The 18,220-nt window shown below is 48.9% G+C and overlaps 1 protein-coding gene across 1 annotated transcript; it reads right to left on the minus strand.

Moving 5' to 3' along the window:
• Nucleotides 1-9,925: 9,925 nt before the first annotated feature.
• Nucleotides 9,926-12,104, minus strand: LOC131571863 (zinc finger protein 664-like). Its single transcript, XM_058824617.1, is given in 3 exon segments — nucleotides 9,926-10,749; nucleotides 10,751-11,846; nucleotides 12,032-12,104. Coding segments are annotated over 3 exon segments (1,317 nt in total). The 5' UTR covers nucleotides 12,081-12,104; the 3' UTR covers nucleotides 9,926-10,577.
• Between the last annotated feature and the right edge of the window lie 6,116 nt (nucleotides 12,105-18,220).

Consider the following 18,220-nt stretch of genomic DNA (forward strand, 5'->3'; position numbering starts at 1 on the left):
AAAAACAAAGAGTTACAGACGTTCGGGTACATTTTCTGGGCAGCACGAGCCTGAAAAAGGACTCCCGGTAACAAAGGATTAACCCTTAAAAACAATAGCCCGTTGCATATTCATACACTTCATACATGATGCATAAATTCCATTCAAACACAGGATTCTGTCTGATCAGTGTCAACTTCTTCCCTCTAATCCTAATAGTGCCTCCAAGGTGGGAAGAAGTTTGTTTCTTCTGATAAGAAGGCCATAAATTCTTTTTCTCTGAAAGATCTAGGTGTCCTGTGGCTGTTATCTCGCTGCAAGCCCTTTCTGTTAAACAAAGCATCTTACATAGCATAGTTTCTATTTTAACAATTTTTATAACCTAAAACTATATTTAACACAGTACTTAAGAAAATTAATACAGCATTGCTTTCTAATACATCACATATATTATTCATTTTAATATTTGGAAAAGCCAATAATAAAATACAGGCATTTTTCACACCCCATTTCTGGACATCAGGGCTCCCTGCTCCCCTTTTCCTGGCCATCCCATGGCTCCCAGCCTCCAGACTGGCCATTGGCTTGACCCTGGGATGCCCTGGAATGCCTTGGTCCCCCATTCCTGCCTTTTCCAGCCCCCAGCCCCAGCTTTGTGCAAAACAAGAGACTCCCTGAACTCCTTGTTCTCAAATATCCCCAGTGTCCCCACCCTGGTCTCCCCTTTTTGGGAAACCCTGGACTCCCCTTTCCTGGGCTCAGGGACCCCCTGGAACTCCCTTTTACCTCTCCACATCCCTGCCCCTGTCCCCTGTCCCTGTCCCCTGTCCCTCGGCTCTGTGGGGCCCAGGGTGGCAGCAGGAGCCAGGGCAGCCCTGGGGGAGAACAACCCTGAGCCCCAGCTGGGCCAGTTCCCCCAGGTCACTCCCAGCATGGGCCCTGTGGCTCCCAGTCACCCCCAGGATGGTCCCAGTCACTTCCAGTTACACTCAGGATGTTCCCAGTATCATCCCAGTCACTCTCAGCATGATCCCAGTATGATCCCAGGTGTTCCCATTCACCCCTACTATAGTTCCAGGCACTCCCAGTATGGTTCCAGTCCTTCCCAGTATGATTCCAGGATGAACCCAGTCACTCTCAGTACGGTGCCGTTTGCCCCCAGTATGGTCCCAGTCACTCCAAGTCACCCAGTAGGATTCCAGTCACACCCAGTAGGATTCCAGTCAATCCCAGATACTCCCAGTATTATTCCAGTGACTTCCTTTATGGTTCTTTTGTGATTCCAGTCACTCCTGGTCTCTCCCAGTACATCCCAGTTGTCCCTAATGTGTTTCCACTCACTCCCAGTTGCTCCCAGTAGCTTCCAGTATGATTCCATTTGCTCACAGCCACTCCCAGTCACCTCCAGCATGATTCCTGTCACTCCCTGTATATCCCAGTTGCTCCACCATGGTCCAAATTGCCCTCAGCCTGCTCCTAGTCACTTCCAGTATGATTCCAGAAGGATCCCAGTCACCCTCAGGGTGGTGCCAGTTGCTCCCAGTATGATCCCATTTGTCCCAGCATAGTTCCATTTCCTCCCAGTGTGATCCCAGTTGCCTCTAGCACAGACCCAGTCCCTCCCAGTATGATCCTACTCTGATGCCATGATGATCCTAGTTGCTCCTAGTATGGTCCTGGTTGCTCCCATTTCCTCCAGTCTGATCCCAGTTGCTCCCAGTGGCCCCTGTGTTATGTTTTGGAATGGGAGGAAATTTAGGGAAGTGATGCAAAGTTTTTTGTGTATCTGACAGTCTGTTGAGCTGCTGAAAAGCTAGACGTGCTTTTGTGAAACACATATGGTAAAGATGAAAAAATTCAGAAACTTTTCTTTTCTTTGTTGGTCGGCAGGGAGGTGCTGGGTTTCGGTTTGGGCTTCTGCTCTGTGTCTGGGCTGGGCTGGGCCAGGCCATCTTGCTGCAGGCTGGGCTTCTTTTCTATTTTCTGGGCTGCTTGCTGGCTTCTCTCTCCATGGGCTCTGGTTTGGCCGGGCTGGGCTTCAGCAGCTGCCGGGCAAGGAGACAGGGGAGGCTGTGGAGCTTTAGCCAGAGCAGGGCTGGCTGTGGCTGCGAAGATCTCGCTGTCAGGCTGCTGCTTCTTCTTCTTAGCGTGGCTGAGACCAGAGACTTCTGTGGCTGGTGTAGAAAACTAAACACTAACTATAAAGCTGATCTGAACACAACTGAGCCACACCCTTCTGTTAGTAGTTACTGGTGGGTTAGGTAGGCTTCAGGCGTGATGTTAACTTTTTCAGTACTTCAATCTTCTTTTCAATGAGAGAAAAGAAAAAAATGCAAGTATATTAAAAACAAGATGAAGACATTAAAGGTAATAAAGAAGAAGGTAAGTAAGTCCCAGATGGGAGGGGTGAGAAGATGCTTTGTTTTTAGAGCTGAATTCCTCTTGTAAGCTATAAAGAAAAGACTCTTTTCCCTTATAATACATAAAATGATAAGGAAATTAAAGTGTTTGAATTGATATTAGGTAAAGGCTTCTATGTTAAAGTAAGCAGATGTTGAAATAGCTGTAATCTCATGAGAAGTTTGTACAAAGAAAGAGCACAGTCTTGTGCTTCTAAAAATGAAGATCTGTGCTCCCAGAGATGAAAGTGATTTTAGAGATAGATAATGAGAACTTTTGCCTTTAAACAGCTCATCTTTAAAACAATACCCCATAAACCAATATAGCCCATCTCCAAGCTGTGGGAAGGTAGAAATAAGGTAGAAATAAGAAAGATTTTACGATAGCAAGGTTCCCCTGGCGGTTGTTATTCATGACAAAATTGAGAACCATGAGAAAACTGTTTTTTCCTTTTGTAGAAAAGTCTCCATAACTTTATCAAGACGGACTTCTCTCCCTAAGTGAACTAAAAAAAGACTCTTTGAGAGGTAGTAAACTGACTAGAAATCTTAAGTTTAGTTTCTTTACATTATCAGTGAGAAAGAAAAAGTTGTGGGGAGAAGTATTCTAAAAAGTTTGCTTTGATTCTTACTACCTTTTTTCTCTTTTTACTTACTATTATTAAAATTTTTCTTTCTACCCTTTTAAAGTTTTGAGCCTGCTTTACCTTTCTCCTAATCCTATCTCACAACCAAAAATAAGTGTATTAGTAATTAACCAACACCAAACCCACCACATTCTTTAGTGCATTAGCCAAAAAAAATCTCAAAATTAAAGAGATCTTATATTAGCAAACCAAAACCACGACACCCTAGCACAGACCCAGTCACTCCCAGTATGATCCCAGTATGAATCCATTGTGATCCCAGTCTTCCCCAGCACAGTCCCAGTCAATCCCAGTTGCCCCCAGTGTAGACTCAGTTACTCCAGTCGCTCTCAGTGTGTTCCCAGTCACCCCCAGTATGGTTACAGTCACTCCCAGTATATCCCAGTTGGTCCCACTATGATCCCTGTTGCCCCAGTTCTGGCCCTGCTGAGTCCCAGTGTGCTCTGATCCTGCTCCCAGTGGGTCCCAGTGCTGGGCACGGTGAATCCCAGAGTGTCCCGGTGTATCCTGGAGTATCCTGGTGTGTCTTGGTATGTCCCGGTGTGTCCCAGTGTATCCCAGTGTGTCCCGGTGTATCCCAGTGTATCCCAGTTTATCCTGGTGTATCCCAGTGTATCCTGGTGTATCCCGGTGTCCCAGTCCATCCCAGCCTGTCCCAGTCCATCCCGGTCCATTCCCTTCACTGGGAGTGACTGGGATCATACTGGTGGAAAGTGGAACCTTACTGGGCCAAGTGGATGTGACTGGGAATGACTGTGAGTGTGCTGAGGGCAACTGGGATATACTGGGAGTGTCTGTAACCATGCTGGGGGTGACTGGGAACACACTGAGAGTCCCAGAGGGTCCAAGGACACCGTGGTGACACTAGGGAACCTCATGGAACCAAGGGGATCATGGTGGCACCACTGGAGCCCGTGGAACCAAGGGGATCATGGTGGCACCACTGGAGCCCGTGGAACCAAGGGGATCATTGTGGCACCACTGGAGCCCATGGAACCAAGGGGCCTTGGTGACACAGCAGGGCTTCAGTGAACCCAGAGACCATTATGGCTCTGTGGGGCCTGATGGAACCATGGAGACCATTGGGACCCTTCAGGGCCTCGTGTCACCAAGGGGGCATTATGGCACCTCAGGGACACATGGAAGCAAGGGACCATTGGGTCCCATGGAACTGAGGGAACATGGAATAGGCCTGGCTGGCTTGGCCTCCCAGGGGCCACTGGACAGCTCTGGCTGATGTTGGGGTGTCAAGGGCTGCCTCTCATCAGCTCCTGGAGCACTGGGGCTCTGTGCTTTCCTTGCTAGGAAAGGAACTGTCAATCTCTTCTAAGCACCCATGGCCAGAACTGGGATTTCAACTCCAAATTTTTCCTATAGGAATATTGCCAGGACAAGTGTGGCAAGCAATGGTTTCAGGAGAGTCACCTCCCATCTGTCCCCAAAACACTGGGGAAGGCTCCGTGCTTTCCTCCCTATGAGAAACAACTGTCCTACTTCTCCAGGCATGCATGGCTGAGATTGGTCTTCCACCTCCAGAAATCCCTAAATCCAAAGACTGCTCACAAAAAAAATCTGCCATTCCTGACCAGTTTGGCTGGCCTTGGCCCAGTGAGACTCTCACCTGCCTTCCAAACACTGAGGCTCTGTGCTTTCCTTCCTATGGAAAAGAACTGTCCTTCTCAGCCAGGTGCCCTTGGCCACAATTGGGATTTCACTTCCAGCATTCCCTGTAGTGACAGACTGGAGGAGATCATTGGCTTGAAACATTTTGTGTGTGAGGGAGGAAGGGGCAGGTCCAGCCTTGCCCTGCCCTGGAACCCCAGCCCTGCCCTGCCCTGGAACCCCAATCCCCCCAGAGCCTCTATCCCAGCCCAGCAGTGGCTGCCAGTCCCTGGCACAGCACAGGCAATGCTCCACGGCCACCTCTGCAGCCCCAGCCCAGCTCCTGAGGGACCAAATGAGCCCAAGTCCCATCTGGGGAAAGGGCCCAGGAAGACCAAGGGGTATTGAAGGCTGACCACAAGGCAAGCACACATCTTGACCCTACCTCCTCTTGGAATTTCTGTCTGAACACTGCTGGAATCCAGGAGTTGGTAACTCTGTGTGTGCACCTCTGTATCTTTTCAGCCAACAAAGCCAAGGGAAAGCACAGTTCCATCAAATGCAAAAGTCATTCCTCTGCTGGATATTAAATCCACTTTCCACAGCAGACAGCCTCAGAGCAATGGAAAACACCTTCTGTGCCCAGCACAGATCCCAAGGTCTCCCCAAACCCTCCCTGCCCCAATTCTGCCCAGATTTGCTCTTTGCACACACGAGTCACACACTGAAGTCAGGAGCTCCCTCCATGCCCAGAGGGAGGAAAAGAGAGAAAGGGGATGAAGAGCTCTCCTGTGCAGAGCCAAGGTCCAAGTGCTCTGGGATGTCCCAAAACCATATGTCCACCATCCCCCAGAGATTTCCGTACAGCAACAGTTTCACACAAAGACAAAAGAAAAGGTAATTCTGTGAGATATAAACACAATTAAGATGTTGACTAAGATGATATTTATTTGAGCTTCAGAAATATTAGGCAATTCCCTGAAGCTTGAAGCATGAAACCAGTCAGCTGAAGGGCACTTGAATGACCAGAAAGCATTGAGAGGAGTGCTGAGGGTTTTTTGCAGGAGAATGGACATATGCAACATGTGCACAATCCAGCCTTCATAGAAACTGAGTAAGGTCACCATGCCCTTGAAGGACACAAAAGAAGAAGAACACGCTCAGCAGCAGACGGTTCAGGATGCAAAGGCACACAAGAAAACCATAGTGAGATGCATGAAGAAGAAAGACTAACTAAAATTAACTGAAATGTCAAAATGCGTGCGTAAAAAGGATTTAACCAATCATGTATTAGCTTGAGGTATGAACAATAGAGAACAGTATAAATATGGCTTGCTTTTTGTAATAAATTGGTTTCACTTGATCATATTAATCATGGTGTGATGTCCCATTAATGATCCTCTGCACCTGGGAACCAGAAATGCATGCAAGCCTCCACCCCAAGAGACATTATGAATTCAGAAAACATGGCCATTAACTGCTTTATACCAACACAGAGTAATGGCAACCAAAATGCAGTCAGAACAGGGTTTTTTCCACTCTCTCTCAAGCCCCACACGTTGGGCACCAAATTTTGTGCTGGTTTAGGGCAAATCTGGGAGAAAACCTCCAAAGAGGCTCCTCCAGAAAGGAAACGCACACGGCCCCTCCCCACAACCGGGTCAGGAAGGATTCCCTGGAGAGAAGTGGAAAGAACCTGTTTATTTAACAGGCAAAGCACCCCCAGCACACAAAATGAACAATACCACGTGACAACACTCTTTCATCACTCTGAAAAAGATGACAAATTCAGAAAGTCTCTCTTGGGAGTGGTCGCTCTGTTATCAGTCCCTCCAGTGCTGGGGTAGCTGCTGCAGCCACAAGGTGCAAACTCTCAGTGTTTCCCAGGTCCCAGTCCAGAGCAGGTTTGAGTGGCTCCAAAAAAGGGAAAGGAAAAACAGTCCAGGGAAAAATTTGGTGTGCTTAGCTAAACTAACTAATGAGCAGAAACAAAAGCAAGAGCAAAGCAAAAAGCCAAGCAAAAAGCAAAAGCAGCACCATGTACTGCCCTGTCTCTGTGTCCTGCCAGCCATGGGGGAGCGGCTGATAACAAAACCAAAACAAAACTTCGCTCTTCAGAGCCAGTCTTGAAGGCACAGAACATAATATCCAGCATAAACAGAACAGATGAATGGGGATACAAGCATCATAACGTCACCTTAGGACAGTCCTGCACCCAAAATTTTTTCCTGCACCCACTGCTGCATCCTGAGTCCTGTCCTGCACCCCGAGTCCCATCTTGTACCCAAATTCTGTACTGTCCCATACCCCAAACTCAAACCTGCCCCCAAACCCCAACCCCACCCCTCGTTCATCACCACATTCCTGTTTCACACCCTCTCAACTCCTGTCCCTCTCCACCCTTGTCCCACCCCCAAATTTATTCCCTGTCCCTGATCCCCTCCCTGTTCCCTCCCCAACCCAGTCCTTGCCCACAAGTGGGGGGCAGCAGCAGAGGCAGCTGGTTGGGGCCGGTGGAGTTGGAAGTGCTGCAGCCCCTGAGCCTCCTCGCCCTGGACACGCTCCAGAAGTGCATCTTCAGCCACGAGAGCCACAGCCAGGAACGAGTGTCACCTGTCCCCATTGATCATCTGTAAGAGACAGTCTGAGGTTTCCCTTACCTGCCTCACGACCACTGTGATGGACGGAGACTGAAGCCCCCTCCCAAGGGCTGAGACTGAGACCCCTATAACTCTAACACAGGGGGCTGGCCGGACTGCAGCGAGATGTTTGCCAAGTGTTGCCTGCAGGTGTGTTCCCTGGACCAAGAAAACAATTGGTCTTGCTCACTGCTGAGAACATGGACTGTCTGTAAACTTATCTGTTCCCTCTTGGTGGTTTCAATAGACTTACCTGTTCCCCCTTTGGTGGAGGACTATAATAGAACCAAGACTTTGAGATTCTCCCTGACGTGACAAGATCGATCTATTGGCTTGACCATGAGGGTTTCATCTCTTGATTGGCAGCGATTCCTCCCCTCTTTCTCTCTCTCTCTCTCTCTCTCTCTCTCTCTCTATCCTTTATTCTCCTTTCTAATCCTTCCATCACATCTGCTGTGGGCTCTCAACAAGAGGCGCATTTGTTTTGATTAATACCAAAATCCCCTTCCGTGTTGCTTTTGCCCTCTGAGATCAGTTAACGAACCATCATGACCCCCGCTTGTACGAGGGGATCATGACACCATCCTGGTGGCCCTGGTGACCCTACCATTGTCCCTGCTGGCCATCCTGGTGGCTGTGCTGGCTCTGCCATGGTCCCCACTGGCCATCCCGTCCAATCACTCTCCGTGTTGGCCATTCTGGTGGCCCCAATGGTCCTGCTATCATCCATGCTGGTGGCCACAGTGTCCCCCCATTGTCTCTGGTGCAGACGGCCCAGCGAGTACATCCTGCTGCTCACCAAGGTGGGGCTGGGGTGGTGGCCATGGGGACATGGAAGTGGTCAAGAGGGTGTTGGTGGTCATGGAAGGGTTGGCCATAGAGGCCAGCAGGATGCTGGTGGCCATGGGGGGCTTGGGCATAGACTGGTGGCCACAGGAGAACAGTGGTGGCCATGGGCAGCATTGACCATAGAGCTGGTGGCCAGTGGGATGGTGGTGCCATAGGGTGGTGGCCATGGATGGGATTTGGCCCCAGGTGGCCACAGACTGGTGGCCCCAGTGGCCCGTGGCTCATCTTGCCCCTGCAGGACGAGAATGGCCGCACCCTGTCGGACGAGGACATTGCGGCTGAGGGTGACATCTTCATGTGTGAGGGTGAGCACGAGCTCACAGGTGCCATTGGGGAAGAGGCCCTTCAGTGTCCCCTCACTCACCCAGTGTCCCCACAGGCCATGACACCACGGCCAGTGGCCTGGCATGGCTCTTCTACAACCTGGCCGGCCATCCTGAGCACCAGGAGCGATGCTGCCAGGAGGTCCAGGAGCTCCTGGCTGGCCAGGACACTGCAGACATTGAATGGTGAGATGTCCCCAGGGCCACCCCAGTCATGTGGCTTGGGAGCATGGTGCCACCCCCGCTTGTCCCCAGGGAGGACCCGTCCCAGCTGCCCTTCACCACCATGTGCATCAAGGAGAGCCTGCGGCTGCACCCTCCTGTCACTGCTGTGTCCCGGCGCTGCACTGAGGACATCCCCCTGTGTGATGGCCGTGTCATCCCCAAGGGTATGGCATGGCCAGGGTGTCCCCAGTGTCACCACCCACCCTCATCTGCTGTCCCTAAAGTGGCCATTCCCATCCCACCAGGGGTCATCTGCCTGATGAGCATCTAAAGGACCCACCACAACCCAGACTTTTGGCCCAAGCCTGAGGTAGGGCCACGCTCTGAGGTGTCCCTGTCACCATGGTGGTGACAGCTGTGTCCCCTCTGTGTGACTGTGTCGGTGTCACCCCAGGTGTTCAGTCCTCTGACGTTCAGTCTGGAGAACAGCAAGGAACGGTCCCCATCGTCCTTCATCCCCTTCTCTGCTGGCCCCAGGTATGTGCTGGAGTGGGGACAGGAGTGTCCCCAAGTGCCACCCCTGTCCCTGGCTGGGTTCACAGTGGGGTGACAGTGGGGAGGAGCAGGGAATAAATGGTAGCATGAAAGGGACGGTATCATGGTGGTGGTGGGGATGTGTTGTCCTTGGCCATAGGACACCCCATGGCATGGACATGTCAACCCATGGACTTGTCTCTAGGCCACTTGTGTCACCATCCATGGCCATGTGCCCCATGTCCTCCTCCATGGCCATAGAGCCCCATGTCACCATCTCTATCTGTGACATCCCCCATGCTCAATATCACCATCCACAGCCATGTCCTTGTCCCCATCCCCACCACATCCCCACCCAGGTCCTTGTCCCCATCCCCACCATGTTCCCACCCAGGTCCTTGTCCCCATCTCTACCATTCCCCCACCCATGTCCCACAATGTCACCATCCGTGTGTTAGTTAAATGTCTTTATATTTACCCCAATGTTGGGTGAAGGATAATGAAAAATGAAAGAAAATAAAAGCATTTACGTGTCCATGTTGGCTGAGTATCCGTGTACCTGGGCGGGTAGAAAGGACCTTTTCTAGAGGGATTTCCACTCCATTGTCTCCAAAATCCTGGGTTTTGCCCCAGTCAATCACCATTTGGCTGTGGAAGATGCTGGTGGGCCAGAGAGAATTAGAATCATGGAATGATTCAGGTTGGAAAAGAAGACCTCCAACACCATTTGGAATTCTGGATGCCACCCGAAGAATGATAGGATGCAAAAGGTGAGACTTTTTTGGGGTTGAAAGTAAAAAACTGTGCTGTCCACTATGAAATTCTGATGTCTGTTTGCATCCCAATGGATTTTTCTCTGGCCGTGTCCAAGTGCCCAAGGTGAGCCAGGAAGATGTGGAGACCACCAGCCAGGTGTCTTCCCAATATGGATCACCAGGACCATGGATGACCAAGTCTCCGCCCAGCAAGGGTCACTGTGGACCATCCAGTGGGGGTCCCCACTGGGGAATGGAGTTGAAGCAGCGCTCAAAGCTCTTCCTGTCACTGTAGGACACAAAACAACACGAGCGCACACACTGCTGCTCTCAAGGGGAAGAAAAGGGAAGTTTATTTCCTGACTCCAACATTTATAGTTTTCTAAAAGCGACCGTGGATTGGAGGGTGAAAGTGCCACCTCTCCAATGACACTGGACAAACTAACAGTCCATCATATTTTTCTTCTTCTATAAAAGAATGCAAAACAATAAGTTATTTACAGAAAGTGTTTGAGAAAGTTTGCTACAAGAATGTAAACATCAGAAGGCTCAGAAAATCTTAAAAAATCAAGGCAACACTCTTCCTGCACACAGGGCACTTGTTGGGCATCCCTTACTGCAGCCTCCCTTGGTGTTGGGTCACGGCAGAGTTCTGGGAGAAGCTCTTCCCACACTTGGGACACTGTCAGGACCTCTCCCCAGTGTGGATCCACTGGTGGGTGACAAGGGTGGAGTTTTTCTAAAAGCCCTTCCTGCAGTCAGGGCAGCAGAAGGGCCTCTATTCTGTGTGAATCTGCTGATGCTTGAGGAGACGGTATCGGCTCTGAAACCTCTCCCCACACTCAGAACACTCATAGTCTCTCCCCAGTGTGGATTCTCTGGTGGGCAATCAGCCTAGAGTTCTGCCTGAAGCATTTCCCACATTCCCCACACTTGTAAGGCCTCTCCCTGGTGTGGATCCTCTGGTGCAGAATCAGCCTAGTGCTCTGACTGAAGCTTTTCCCACATTCCCCGCACTTGTAGGGCCTCTCCCCAGTGTGGATCTTCTGGTGGACAGTCAGGCTGGAGGGGTCGATGAAGCTTTTCCCACATTCCCTGCACTTATAGGGCCTCTCCCCAGTGTGGATCCTCTGGTGGGCATTCAGATGGCAGCTCTGCCTAAAGCTTTTCCCACATTCTCCACACTTGTAGGGCCTCTCCCCAGTGTGGATCCTCTGGTGCAGAATCAGGCTGGAGTTCTCAATGAAGCTCTTCCCACACTCTGAGCACATGTAGGGGCACTCCCCAGTGTGCATTGTCCGGTGGATGATCAGGCGGGAACTGTCACGGAAACCCTTCCCACATTCCCCACACACAAAGGGTCGTATCCCAGTGTGGATCATCTGGTGGAGTTTCAGGCTGGAGCTCCTCCTGAAGCTCTTCCCACATTCTCCACATTTATAGGGCCGTTCATTGGTGTGGATCCTCTGGTGGACGATCAGGTTGGAGTTGATCCTGAAGCTCTTCCCACATTCCCCACACTTGTGGGGCCGTTCATTGGTGTGGATCCTCTGGTGGACGATCAGGTGGGAGCTGATCCTGAAGCTCTTCCCACATTCCCCACACTCATAGGGCCGTTCCCCGGTGTGGGTCCTCTGGTGGATGAGCAGGTGGTCGCTCCTGCCGAAACTCTTCCCACATTCCAAGCACTGGTGGGGCTTCTTGCCATCATCAAGCTGCTCATGGAACACCACCTCAGTGCTCTGGCCAGATCTCTGGCTGCCTTCCTGGCACAGACTGGGTCTTTCCACCTCAGAGCACCCTGGGCTGGGTTTGCAGCCTCTCCTCCTGAGGGATCTCTGGGGCTTTTCCTCCCCGTTGGATTCCTGTGCCCTGGAGCTGCTCAAAACGGCCTCTGCCACAAGGTTCTGCTGTGGGGATTTGTCCTCCCTGGTCTCCATCCTCAGCTCCTTCCCTGGGGGAGGAAGGACAAGGAGAGGATGGGATTTGCCTCCGTGCCAGAGGGAAGGGGAAGGAGATCCCCCCAGTGCATCCCTGGCTGGACAGCATCAGCAGTGGGGCTGTGCTGCAGCCGGAGCCGTGCTGGGCTGGGAGATGGAGCAGGAGAGAGGGGAAAAGGGGCACCGACTTCCTTCTCACCTGCCTCAGTGCCCTGGGGCATCTTCCTCTTCCTCGCAGCCTTCTCCATCCAGATGAGGTTTGGGAATGGGAAATCCTGGTTTGGCGGAAAAACAAGATGTGAGTGCACTGCCTTTGATGGTCCCACTGGCCAAGTCCATCTCTAGAAGTCACCGGGTGTCTGGTGGCCAGAAATACCTCCAAAAATCAAGGAGTCCAAAAACCTCTCCCAGGAGTTCCCTGTTTCCAGTGTCCTCACTTTGGGGTTATGGGGGTCTCTCTTCTCAGAGCTGCTGGGGGAGCTGTGGGTCCTGGGTATTCCCCCTCTCCCAGGTCCTGCTTACACAGGCTGAGGGTCTTTTGGGGGTCCCAGGGGTGAAATTATGATGCTCGTATCCCCATTTGCCTGAAATAAGCTTTGCACCTTTAACACTGGTTCTGAGAGCAGAGAGGGAGGAAGAAGAAGCACAGAGTTTGTTTTCAGAACCTCTCTCACTCCTCCACATTCCTGCTCCTCTCTTGTCTGCAGATGGACAGACAGCGGGACAGAGCCCTCCTTTGCTTTTGGTTAGTTTGAGCTAGCAGAGGCAGAGAAGTTCCCTGGACAGTGGGTTTTGGTTTTTCCTTTTCTTTGGACCTGTCTAAACCTGCTCTGGACTGAACACCCAGAAGAGCACCAGGTGCTCACACCTGTGCCCCACTGGGGCTGGGCCACAGCATTTCCAGCACCAGAGAGACTCATAGGAGATTGATAAGAGACTGAGCAAGCCAAGCTACAGCTCATGGAGGGACTTTGTGAGTTTGTCATCTCTTTTGGAGCAGCAAGAGATTTTATTGTTTAATACTGTTCATTTTTGGGGCTGGTGAGTGCTTTGCCTGTTCAATAAACAGTTTTTTCCACTTCACTCAAAGCAAATACTTTTCCAGAACCAGCTGGAGGTGGGGCCACTTGACTTTGCTCTTCTACAGGAAACACCTTTAGAGTTTTTCCTCCCAAAATTGCCCTAAGCCAGGACATTGGCTTTGAAGGTCCCACTGGCCAAGTCCATCTCTAGAAGTCACTGAGTGTCTGATGGCCAGAAATACCTCCAAAAATCAGGAATTCCAAAAACCTCTCCCAGGAGTGCCCCATTTCCAGTGTCCTTATTGTGGGGTTATGGGGGTCCCTCTTCTCACAGCTGCTGGGGGGCCCATGGGTCCTGGGCATTCCCCCTCTCCCGGGTCCTGCTCAGGCATGCTGAGGGGGTTTTGGGGGTCCCAGGGCTCACCCTCCCCTGATTCTGTGGAAATTGTTTTTGTGACACGTGCCAGTTGGGAATGGAATCAGCAAATGCTTCTATCTGCTGTGTCCAAAACAGACACAAAGAAAGGTTTTGAAACTTTCTGACCAAATAGACAAATAAAGCATCAAAATCAAAGAAGTATAGTAGAGCAAAAGAGATGAGGCAGCAAGACGACTGATGCTTAGAATAAAATAGAGGAAGTTGGGGTAAAGCTAAGAGATATTGCAACAAAGCAATTAAAAGCTTATGTATAATAACAAGCTTGATGCACTTGACAAAATCATGTAGCAGACACCACTTGCAAGGCCTCCCTCCAGACAATCACAAGAAGGATAGCAATCAATGACCACCTAGAAATATTGTGAAATTACTGCTCCCAGCTTATTGATATTTGCTAATTTGGACTAACCGAGCACATTGGAAAATGCTTTGTAGGCTTAAAAACAGTATATATACTTTACTGAACTGTGTGTGCTATGAGTGGAGCAGTGACTCCCCAGCCACCCAGCGCTGCGTGCTTGCTTTAAAATAAAAGGTATAGAAGTAAAATTCACATTGGCTATTGAAATTTTACATCAGGTTTTCCAGGGTCCCCTTTCTCCAGCATCCCCCCACTCTAGGCACTCAGCGCTTCCCCTGCTCCCCTTTGCACTCCTGAGAGATCCAAAAGTATCCCCTTCATCAAATAAATTTAAAATACCTCTCTCAGCGACACCAAAATATATTTGGGACTCAACTCCTGTGAAAAACGCCAATCACTTGTTTATAAATTTTAAAAGTTTAATAGTAATAAAATGGTTCTAAAAACAGTAATACAATTAGAGTAATAATAATTTGGACGATTTGAATTAGGACAATACGAGATAACAAATACAAAGAATTATGGATGTCCGGGTACCTTTTTCTGGGCAGCACGAGCCTGAAAAAGGGCACCTGTTAACAAAGATTAACCCTTAAAAACAATAACCCGTTGCACATTCCTACACCTCATACATGATGCATAAATTCCATTCAAACACAGGATTCTGTCTGGCTATCATCAACTTCTTCCTTCTAATCCTAACAGCCCCTTTGAGGCGGGAAGAAGTTCGTTTCTTCTGGTAAGAGAGCAAAAAATTCTTTTTTCTGAAAGATTCAGGTGTCCTGTGGCTGCTATCTGATGCGAGTGCCTCATTCCTTTCTTTAAAAAAACCTCACTGACATAGTTCTTCTTTTAACTACAAAAGTTACCTTTTAATTACAAGACTACATTTATTATTAAACTGTTAATACAGCACTACTAATCAGTATACCAAAATACATATGGTAAATGTGAAAATGCCTGTATTTTATGATTGACTTTTCGCAAATATTAAATGAATATTATATGTGTTGTGTTAGAAAGTAATGCTGTATTAATTCTCTTAAGTACCATGTTAAATATAGTTTTAGGTTATAAAAATTGTTAAAATAGAAACGATGCCATGTAGGATACTTTTTTAAAGAAAGGACTTCCAGCGAGATAGCAGCCACAGGACACCTGAATCTTTCAAGAGAAAAAGAATTTATTGCTCTCTTACCAGAAGAAACGAACTTCTTCCTGCCTCGAAGGTGCTGTCAGGATTCAGAGGAAGAAGCTGACACTGACCAGACAGAATCCTGTGTTTGAATGGAATTTATGCATCATGTATGAAGTGCATGAATATGCAATGGACTATTGTTTTTAAGGGTTAATCTTTGTTAGCGGGGGTCCTTTTTCGGGCTCATGCTGCCCAGAAAAAGGTACCCAGAGGTCCGTAACTCTTTGTATTTGTTGTCTCGTATTGTCCTAATTCAAATTGTCCAAATTATTACTACTCTAATTGTATTACTATTTTTAGAAACATTTTATTACTACTAAACTTTTAAAATTTTTCACACACCATAAGCACACATACCTTTGCTTAAAACAATGCTTGTTTATTTCGAATACAATACCTGCTTGTAAGCCTTAAAACACAACACACAGAGCTCCATTCTTAAGCTTTAACCTTCCTAATATCTTGCTAGATAAACTTTCTGCAGCTTAGAGAGCTATTCAGACAAGCATTAATACACAGGCCATTGTTCTATTTGCCCTTTCTTTTTCTACAGTTTAAACAATTTTTCTGCTGACCTATCTCATGGCTGCGCTCTACTCACAGTTCTGCTGTCTCTGAGGCCTGCCTTTTGCAGCTTTCCCAAACCCCTCTGATTTTATGGATTCCCACAGTAAATATCTGCATAGAGCCATATAATACGCACTTTTCATAACTCCGGAATCGGCAACGTCCAAACCCCAGCAAAATCCCCCTCTTCCCCCCCAAAACCCCTCCCGGAGCTGCCGCTTCCCCTCGGCGCTCACCTGTGGGACGCGGGGCAATGCGATGCTGCCGGGCCCAGCCGATCTGCGGGCTCGCCGTGGAACCCCGCAATGCTCCTTCCCGGCTGCTGCTCCTCCTCGGGCTGCTCCCTCCGTGCTGCTCCTGTTCCTGCTCCTCCCCTTCCCCTCTCCCTCCCCTTCCTCCCGCTCCAATCCCGGATCCCCCATTCGCACCCCCTCTGCCCCACGGCCGCAGCAGCGCCGGCTTTGGGGTGTTGGGGAAGATGAAACAGGAAAGCCTTACAAATATGATTGTCTGGCAAAAGATTTTAAGAATATGGAAACTATAAGCGAGTTTGAAATGAAAGCAAGCTATGAGATCCCTTAGTTACTGAACAACGGGAAAACAACGGTGTGGCCGCTGAAAGTAATCCCCTTTTGATGGAACAATTCCTTCTGCTTGCAGGCAGGTCCCAGGGTCAGAGCAGCCCCTACTGAAGGGGACCACAGAGGAGTTTTTAGGGTTTAAAATGTAGCACAGTATGGTAATGTAATGATTCTTATAGGTGGTATGAAAATGCTGTAGGATTTGTATCTTGTATTAGATTGGTTAGTGAGAATCAGAATATTCAACACAGAAGAAGATTAATTATATTGTAATGGGAACTTTGCTGTTTTAGCTCTTACCTCTCTTACTCTTGCTCTTACCTCTTGTCTCCTAGCTCTTGCCTTTGATGCTTTTAGCCCTTTTACTCTCTTACGCTTCTACTCTCTTCCCTTCTCATCCTCTCTCCCCCTCTCTTCTCTCGGGCCTGCTCCGAGCTGTGGCTGCAGCTCCCAGCAGGGCCCTGCACCCAGGCCCTTTGCAATAAACCCCAAATCCCAGCAGTGCCCTGTGGAGAGTATTATTAATAATTGGTTAGCTGAGAAAGGCCATACTGAAATGATGCCGCTGGTTAAGCTGAAGGAGAAAAGTCAGCAGTCAGCAAGCTAAAAGGAAAGGTCAGCAGTGACCTTGCTGCAACATGAGGAGAGGGAGTAGAGATTAGTCCTGAATATATCCTGAGAATATGTGAAAAGTATCAAAAGTAGAACCATAGGAATGCAGAAGTAGGCGTAGGTGCTGATATGTAACTGACCAATCCTGAGCTCAACTTTTGCAATATGTATGAAGCTCATTATTAACTGTATTTAACCCGCCGTACTGATCAATAAAATTGGGCCTGTGATGATCAAATTGATGTCTGGGTCTCCTTCCGTCGACAGTGCCCTGCACCCAGGCCCTTTGCAATAAACCCCAAATCCCAGCAGGGCCCTGCACCCAGGCCCTGTGCAATAAACCCCAATCCCAGCAGGGCCCTGCACCCAGGCCCTGTGCAATAAACCCCAAATCCCAGCAGGGTCCTGCACCCAAGCCCTTTGCAATAAACCCAAGTTCCACGACCTGGCTGCAGAGATCTCTCATCTCTGTCCATCCCGACTGTGCTACCCCCATCAATCCTACACTGGGGCAGGGGGGGAAACCCCAGAGTCCCTAGCGATGGACAGGGGGCTCAGGGCTCGGGGATTAAGATGTACTTGTGTGATAAATAGGTATGATTCGTGCTGATAAAAATTGAAACAGTAATCAATATTGATACAGTAATTAATATTTGAGAATAATAAAATAGTTAATAGCTAAAAGTTGTAATGCCAAAGAAGAGAGGGAAAGGAGGGGCTCCACCCACCCCCCCTTCCCAGCAGATGTTCTCAAGGACCACAGGAAAGAAGCTGAAGATACAGTTGCTAAAAATGACCAAGAACCTGGTTGGGTCCAAGAAAATGCTAATTATAAGGGACTTATTGCTTTGATATGTAGATGCAGTGATACATTAGTCTTGGCTTACATTGTACTGGCTTGGTGCGCATGTGTAACCCAAAGGTGAATTAAAGGACAACGAAGAAGACTACAGGGCCTTCATCAGTGACGACCCCCAAAGACTTGTGCGACCACCAAACCGAGTGATGGCGCATGCGTGATAAAGGTGGTAATGAAGGCGGAGACAGAAAAGTGACGAACGGAAAATAGGAGGAGATGGCATTGACACATGGCATATAAGGGGTGACTTCCACTTGGCAAACCTGTACGTGAAGTGGCAAGGGTCATTGAACTCTGCCCTCCGTACCCCGCGGTTGTTTTTGCTTATGCGCTATTATTTGAACCAAATTATCCCTTGTTTATATATTTTTTAAACTATTTAATTAAAATTGTTACTATTTTTAATATTGTTTGGCCTTTTTATGTTGGGATAATTGGGCAAACATAACACTTGAAATTTTGTTGTTATGTCTAGGCTCTGAAGCAGGATTTGTCATTGTTGTGGAACCAAGATTTGTCAGGACCCAGGACATCCCTCTGGCTGTCCTGAGCAGCCCAGACCCCTGCCAGGGGGCTCAGAGACCCTGGCACAGAGCCCAAAATGCCCCTGTGGTTTTGATTATGACCCATGGAGCAAATTACCAATCTGGTATGAAGATCAGCAAGCCACAACACTTTAGGTAGCATATTGGTGAAGTTATTACAGGATGGAAAAGTAGATTTCAGGGTTTTTGGTATGGGGGTTCAGT

Source organism: Ammospiza caudacuta, unplaced genomic scaffold (genome assembly GCF_027887145.1).
Source record: "Ammospiza caudacuta isolate bAmmCau1 unplaced genomic scaffold, bAmmCau1.pri scaffold_39, whole genome shotgun sequence".
Taxonomy (NCBI): Eukaryota; Metazoa; Chordata; class Aves; order Passeriformes; family Passerellidae; genus Ammospiza; species Ammospiza caudacuta.